At 39.4% G+C, this 8,376-nt stretch overlaps 1 protein-coding gene across 1 annotated transcript; it reads left to right on the plus strand.

Moving 5' to 3' along the window:
- Window positions 1-1,638: 1,638 nt before the first annotated feature.
- On the plus strand, window positions 1,639-2,170 carry LOC110542600 (transcription and mRNA export factor ENY2-like). Its single transcript, XM_060376827.1, has one exon. It carries the CDS (start codon window positions 1,719-1,721, stop codon window positions 2,022-2,024), a length of 306 nt encoding a protein of 101 aa, XP_060232810.1. The 5' UTR covers window positions 1,639-1,718; the 3' UTR covers window positions 2,025-2,170.
- Window positions 2,171-8,376: the final 6,206 nt, after the last annotated feature.

Raw genomic sequence — 8,376 nt, forward strand, 5'->3', positions numbered from 1 at the left:
ATACAAATTGGAAATGAAGATGTCAAATTATCACTATTTGCAGATGATATGATAGTATACGTGAGTGACGCCAAAAACTCTACAAGAGAACTTCAACAGCTGATAAACACCTTCAGCAAAGTGGCCAGATACAAAATTAACTCAAAAAAAAATCAGTAGCCCTCCTGTATACAAAAGACAAAAATGCTGAGAAAGAAATTAGGGGAAAGGGAGAACTGTAGAGAGCTGCGTAATGCCGCGTCTTAAAGATGGAGCTGGTTTCCACCTTCCACCTTCCCTATGGTGAATGCTCTCTGTCACAAACAACTCCATATTTGGCTAAGGCTGAGGATGTGGCTTGCTTCCATGTATGTGGACCTATCTGCATTGCCCACGAGGCACGCTGGGGTTGGCCACCCAGAGGCTATTTTAAGCTGTGGGCTGGCTTTTCCCAGGGTCAGAAGATTGTTCAAGGTTCCTGAATAAACTGCATTGAGAAGAAGAAGAACAACAACAACAACAAAAAAGATCAGAAAGAAGGAGAGGAGGACCTCCCCTATCAGTGGACTTGGGGAGAGGAATGCATGCAGAAAGGGGGTGAGGGTGGGACCGGGAGGGGAGGAGGGAAGGGCTTATGGGGGGGATACAAAAGGAATAAAGTGTAATTTAAAAAAGTTAAATAAAATATAAAAAAAAAGAAATCCAACCTTTGCCTGGAGGTGATGAAGCCTATCTTCATCACTGCCCTGCCCCAGTGCACTCCTGGCCTGTAATCAGTCTGACCTGTTAGAGCTATTGATCAGCCTGCCCGGAAACCTTTGCCCAAACTCCATCTCTGTTCAAATCCATCTTCCCACTCAGAGACAGCCAATCAGATTTCTCAATTGACACGTCGTGTGGCCGTGGGCCACATACGTCTAAGAGGTACTTCCTGAGGCAAGAGTAAGACATCTGGACCCCTCCTGGTCTGTGGTTTGGGAACAGGAACTGGAAGTCCCTTACTGATGATCTGTCTCTCTACAATTGGGTAAACAGAGTACCTTCTTGCAGACCAAGTGGCCCTGTATACACAGTGGCCTGTATTCTTTCTTTCTTTCTTTCTTTCTTTCTTTCTTTCTTTCTTTCTTTCTTTCTTTCTTTCTTTCTTTCTTTCTCTCTCTCTTTCTCTCTCTCTCTCTCTTTCTTTCTCAACATCAGCCACTCCGACTTCATTATCATCATCACTTTCAGTTTGTGGTTTTCTTTGGGATCCTGAAGAAAAGGGGCAATGTGTGGGGAAAGTACAACAGGCCCCCAGACCTTACCACAACTGATGCCATGATAAAAATAGCAACCAGGTCATAAAACCCAGCATGTAGATAGCACCATTGGCCAAAAATGAAAGCAAAGATCTAATCTGTCAAAGTTCATAGTTCTGGGAAAGTCTCTAAACATACTAACCTTGCTTTTTGTCTTCTATAGCTGGCTTAGTTCTTGTTAACTGAAGTGTGCCAAGCCAGGGTATGTTTATTTGTGCTTAAAAGCTCACCCTGAGAAAGGCTATGATGGGATCCCTCACACCAGTGTAGTTGCCAGCTGTCTAACAAAGACTTTCTGGGTTCTAGCTTTCTGTGTGCTTAGGTGCCCGAGCTACTGAGGGTCTAAGTCCGGGCAGCCGAAGAGTGAAGAGTGTGGTAGGTAATGGTCGCCAGCGCAAGGGTCATTTCGTCGCTGGGAAGGGACGGCCCTCGCCCGCGGTGATGGTGGTTAGCAAGATGAACAAAGATGCGCAGATGAGAGCAGCGATTAACCAAAAGTTAATAGAAACTGGAGAAAGAGAACGCCTCAAAGAGTTGCTGAGAGCTAAATTCATTGAGTGCGGCTGGAAGGATCAGTTGAAGGCCCACTGTAAAGAGGTAATTAAAGAAAAAGGACTAGAACACGTTATTGTTGATGACTTGGTGGCTGAAATCAATCCAAAAGGCAGAGCGCTGGTACCTGACAGTGTAAAGAAGGAACTTCTACAAAGAATAAGAACATTCCTTGCTCAGCATGCCAGTCTTTAAAGGTGAATTAGAATGTGTTGTTCTGTGGATTTATTTCTGAAAGTAAAACTTGCCATAAATTAGAAATTGATTTCCCAAAATAAAGTCTTTTTTTTTTGTATGATGGTATACAGTTTTCAGTAATGATGTATACATTGTATTGATTTTTTCCCTAAATGTGTTATTTTAATAAATTTCTCATGAATGAAAAAAAAAAAAAGAAATTAGGGAAATGACACCCTTCACAGTAGTCACAAATGACATATAGTATCTTGCTGTAAGCCTAACCAAGCAAGTCAGAGATTTGTATGAAAAAAATTTCAAGTCTCTGAAGAAAGAATTAGAAGAAGATATCAGAAGATAGAAGGAACTTCCATGCTCATGGCTTGGCAGGATTTACATAGTAAAAATGGCCATTTTACCAAAAGTAATCTATAGTTTAATGCAATTCCCATCAAACTACCAACAGAATTCTTTACAGACCTGGAAAGAAAAATTCTCAACTTCATATGGAATAATAAGAAACCCAGAATTGCTAAAGCAATCCTTTACAACAAAAGATCTTCTGGAGGTATCTTCATTGATGACTCTTAAGGCTCACTCAGTAAGGATAGGAAAGCTACCTGCTGGTAGTAAAAAAAAAAAAAAAAAAAAGTAAATTCAAAAGCTGATTAATTTTGAAAATGTTTATGTTTCATATATATATATATGTATAATCAATTTATATATACATATAGATTCATGTATTTCTAAAATACATTCCTTTTTAAACATGTTTGCTATATTATATATTATGTACATGTTAAATACAACTAGATAATATCATATGTTACTGTCTATATACATTTCCAGTGTTCTGCATTTGTTGTTCAGAATCAAATTTTTTGTGTTCATCCCTGCTATAGATTACTTCTCTCTTAGTTTCCTGTAGTTCTTTCTGTAGCGACTCACACCTAGTGGGCTTTTCCACATTCATGTTATATTCTCTCCCCTTTTTGTCCTTATTCAGGCCACATTTGAAGCACCCAGACTCATGACACTTCATGAATATTCACCCTCAGTAAGGTTTCTGTACAATCCCTCACTTACCATATGAAACCTGTGTCTTATGGATTGGAAATGTGCTGTATCTAATGTTGGCTCATCTGCTGTAATACAATAATATAACTGCCCTCTTCTATTTTGACCCTCCAAACATTCCCATATCCACCACTTTACTAGTTCCAACTCTAGTGCCATTCCATGTGTAATATGTATATTAATAGATATCAGTTGATATTACTTCCTAGGTGGTTGTTTTTTTAGATAGTCTATGGCGCTTATGGTGTTGGTGTTTTTTGAGATGGTCTATGGGGCTTCTGGTGAGCATTACCACCCCCCTTTCAGAAAAAAAGCACACTTTCATTTAATAAAACACATACATTCACACACACACACAGACATATACACCATAATTTTATGTATTTTAAAGTAGACACGTAATATTATTTCAAATTTTTTTAGAAACTGATTCTTTTCCAGTAACACATCATGCACCTTAGTCCTCATCCCCCTGCCATACCATCCTTCCTCCCCACCCAACACACACAAAACAAACAAATCCTCTCTCTGTGGAAGCTGTACACTGGTCCTCTTTGCACATAATACTCCCCTTTGTCTAAAAAGCTTTTCTTAAAAATGTCTGCAGTAATGGCCCCCTCACACACAATTGCAGTTCACAAATGAGTTAAATAAAAATCCTGGGTCTGTGCCTGTGTCATAGCTGATTTAGTCTGCTGCAGCCACTAGGGCCAACACATCTTCACTTCCCATGCAGAGGGTGGGGCCAGCTCACCCAAGTGCTGAAGCCTATGAGGTGGCATGTGTAGGTCTCCCACTCTCAGGACCTCAGGGCCAGTTCTCCATTGCTGTTGAGGCTATCGGCAAGGACAGTTCGCCCTCACTTGAGTGGTATGTCACCTTATATATTTTTAGAATCCTTATTATGTTTATCTTCTCTTCCTATTTATATCCCTCTCCTTTCCAAATTAATACCCCTATTGTTCTATTACTCTTTTTAGATTACTTGTGTCTTGCTTGCTTCCTCTTTATCTTTTTGTTTTTAATTTAATATAAAAACTTTTAATATTTTGGTTTCTGTAATTATTCCAGTTTATTCATTCACATGTAATGATCTGACACTAGGAACCTCACATAAAAATATGCATCATTTGCCTTTCTGTGTCAATGAACCAGAGTCAATTTGATCTTTTCCCATGTACTGCATCAACCTGAAAATTCCATCATTTTCCTTTATTAAGAAAGAGTGTTGAATATGCTGGAGAGGTTGTGGAGAAAGGGGAACACTCCTCCACTGCTGGTGGGAATGTAAATTGGTACAACGAGTCTGGAAATCTATCTTGTGCTTTCTCAGACAATTATGAGTAGTGCTTCCTCAAGACCCAGCTATACCACTGCTAGGTATATACCCAAACTTTGCTCAAGTACACGAAAGGGATACTTGCTCAACCATGTTTATAGCAGCTCTATTTGTGATAGCCAGAACCTGGAAACAACCCAGATGTCCATCAACAGAGGAAAGGGTACAAAAATTGTGGTATTTTTACACAATGGAATACTATTCAGCAATCAAAAATGAGGAAATCATGAAATTTGCAGGCAAATGGTGGGATCTAGAAAAGATAATTCTGAGTGATATATCCCAGAAGGAGAAAGACAAACACGGTATATACTGGCTTATATAGACCTATACAATATGATAAAAATAATAAAATCTATACACATAAAAAAGATAATCAAGAGAGCAGACATGGGGTAAGATGATCAATCCTCATTTAGAAAGACAGATGGGATGTGCATTGAATGTATGATAGGAGTCTACTGAAGGCATCTGAAAAACTCTAACTAGCAGTGTTTTCAAAGCAGATACAAAGACTCATAACCAAACCTTTTTTGGCAGAGTACAGGAAATCATATGAAAGAAGGGGAGTTAATATGTTGGGAAAGGGATAGGAGCTCCACAAGGACCAAATATATCTGGGTACAGGGTCTTTTATGAGACTGACATTCAACCATGGACCATGTATGGATATAACCTAGAACCTCTGCTCAGATGTAGCCCTTGGTTCCTCAGTAACCAAATGGTTTCCCATAGTAAGGGGAACAAAGACTATTTCTAAAAGGAGCTCAATGGCTGGCTCTTTGACCTCCCCACCCTCCAAGGGAAGAGCATTCCTGTTAGGCCACAGAGGAGGACTTCAGCCAGTCCTGAAGATACCTGATAAAACAGGATCAGATGAATGAGGAGGAGGTCCCCCCTATCAGTGGACTTGGAAAGGGGCAGGGTGGAGATGAGGGAGGGAGGGTGAGAGAGTGAGGGAATGAGGGAGTGGGATATAGCTGGGATACAGAGTTAATAAAATGTAACTGATAAGAAAAAAATAAAATTACAAAAAGAAAAAAAAAAGTGTGTTGAGCCCTTTTGGTATATCCTAAAAGTAGTATATCTGGATCCTCTGTTAGGATTTTATTGCTCTGCACTAAAATTGGGATTGCAAGCTAGTAGCTCCATTAGCTTGCAATCCCAACAATAGTGAATATGGGTTCCCCTTATGTTCCAATCACCACATTAAAACTCCCAAATTTTGAGTCCATAGAAATATCCAATGTATGGCATACCTATCCAAATAATTGAACCCTACTGCTACAGATGTTTCTGCCTTCCTTAATGCAGTGGTGCTACTGCTAATATAAGGAAAGAAATAAATTATCTCAGAGTAAAGATCTAATACATGTAACAATCTCACACTGTGTTTGTAGCCCTGCTCAGAGGAATACCAGATTGCTTACAGTCTAAAGATTGTATGACCCAGTAACAGGCTTTTCTCAAGTCCAACTCCATAAACTCATTGTCATCAATCATGTTCATCCATGACTGTCACTAGATGACAATATGACCTCTATTGATATTGTAGTGATTTTCCCAACATTTTACTGCCTAAGATATCATAGTAAAAATGATATGGATAGCTTGAAACCACAGGTTGGTGGAGGACAAAAGATGGAAAGGATAATTCTTCCAGAAACAACTAGTAGGATGGTAGGTAACCAACCTTCATTTGGCATCTGTGTAGTGAAATCTATTGTAATCTTAAAATTTGCTCACTGATACACACTTTAAATGTCTTTGTAAACTGGAAAATGGATATAAGAGGGAACTGTTCTTTTCAGATAGGAATCTAAAGTGTGCAAATAAGTGCATGCCCTTTGTCTGGATGTCCTAGTTGCCAGAGACAGGGTTTTTGCATTGCAAAAGTTTGGGTTGTAAAGCATAAACTTCCAAATAGCAGACAGGTGAATATATCAAAAAAAGTTTGCACCCAAGTAATGAATAAATAATGTAAAATCCATTTTTACCAAGATAGTGGTAAAAATTTTGATGGGTGTTGATCTTTGTGCCAGGCAATAGCCAATGAAAAGAGACTAAAGATGCCAGTCCAGACAACTTTACATTGAAAAACATTCAATCACCATTGATGCAGAAAACACGATATTCCATGATAGAGACACAAAACCCAGCAATACAGAAGGTACTAGAAGTAAATATTCCCCATAAGGAAGTTAACTTCATCTCCCTCACCATCCCTCCCACAAAAAACAAAAACAAACAAACAGGATATAAATAACTGCAACAAAACAAAAATAAGTATGCAAAGAAACACACTTCCACAACCAACATTAAAAATTAAATGACATACCTGTCACTTGTCATTTATATCCCTCTTAATATTAGTGGTGACAACTATGCAATAAAAAGACAAAGGCTAAAATAATGGACTTGTAAACAGGATCCATCTTCCTTCCGTTTAGAAGAAACTCACCTCAGCTACAATGATACATATATCCTGAAATTAAAATATATTAAAAAAAGTTTTCCAACTTAAAGGGCACAAAAAAGTAAGCGCCAATCACCATCCTAGTTTCTAATGAAATAAAATTTCAACCAAAATTAATCGAAAGAGATAAGAAATGAAATTTCATAAACATCAAAGAAAAATCCCAACAATATCAAATCTCAATTCTGAAAATCCATGCCACATATAAAATCACACCCACTCTTGTAAAATAAACATTAATGAAGCTTAAGCCACACATAGTCCCCTAATCATTAAACGTGGGAAACCTCAGCACCCCATTCTCGAAAGAGGCAGTTCAATTCAACAGATATTAAGCAAGAAAAAATACCACTAACATATGTTCTGACTCAAATGGAACCAACAGTATGCAGAGAACTTTTCAACCAAATACAAAAGAATTTACCCTTCTCTTCATCTCCACATGAATTCTTCCCCAAATTGACCATGTAGTCGGTCAAAAGGGAAGATTTAACATATACAAGAAGATGGAAATCATCCCTTGGAGCCTATCTGACAACCATAAGCTAGACCTCAACAACAACAGAAATTTAATAAGCCTTAAGACTCTTAGGAACTACAGAATTTTTTACTCAATGAAAAGTGGGACAGGGAACAAGTAAAGAAATTAAATATTTCCTAGTATTCAATGCAAATGAAGGCACATAGTATTGAAAATTATGGGGTTTGTAGGTCTGAGGTTAGGGCTCTGTATTAGATTACCCAGGAGGTAATCTGTGGCAGGTGGGTACCACTCTTCTGGTAAAAGCAGGCTATCTGGTGCACAGCAGGTTCCTGGGTTGGGCCTGTCTGCGGGATCTTTTCCAGGGAAATACTGGGTGGCATAAGGCTGTCTCCTTTGCTTAGTTCCCTATGAAGATTTCTCCTGACAGTAACTCTGTGCCAGAGTCTGTGCTGTCTGTGCCAGAGAGCTGGGCATGCAGCCACTGTCCTTATTTGCAGCTGGAGCTCAGTTCAGTGTTGGTGGCCTGTACACGCCAGTCTACGAGACCTTTTCCAGGAAAAGACTGGGTGACCCAATTCAGTGCAGTTTCCTTCCTTCACTGTGGGGTTTTCTCGCAAATGAGACTCCCATTCTCTGGTGGTTTTTTTTTTTGTGCCCACTTATCAGCCTGGGTAGGTGATCAGGACACAAAGGCATGTGACTCTGGTCTGGTGACCTAGTGCCTGCACGACCTAGGATCTCTTCTGGGTTCTGACTGCGTGACCTGCGAATGGACATGACTGATTCCCACACCACACATTCGCTGTTGTTTTTGGGCCCAGAGTTCAGTCTCTTTGTCACTATACCGAAAATGATGTCCTGCTCCTCTGAGGCAGTATTCTTCAGGCACCACCCTGAAGACAGTATTCTTGTCCCGTCCAGAACAACTTTCTTACATGGTGAACCTGATCAAAAGAACATGAGTTAGATACTCTACCTTGAAATACCACCTTAC

The sequence above is a fragment of the Meriones unguiculatus genome, assembly GCF_030254825.1.
Source record: "Meriones unguiculatus strain TT.TT164.6M chromosome Y unlocalized genomic scaffold, Bangor_MerUng_6.1 ChrY_unordered_Scaffold_23, whole genome shotgun sequence".
In the NCBI taxonomy this organism is placed as follows: domain Eukaryota; kingdom Metazoa; phylum Chordata; class Mammalia; order Rodentia; family Muridae; genus Meriones; species Meriones unguiculatus.

Bases quoted from the DNA above. Each gene is read 5' to 3' on its own strand.
- LOC110542600 (XM_060376827.1), top strand. From the start codon at position 1,719: ATGGTGGTTAGCAAGATGAACAAAGATGCGCAGATGAGAGCAGCGATT.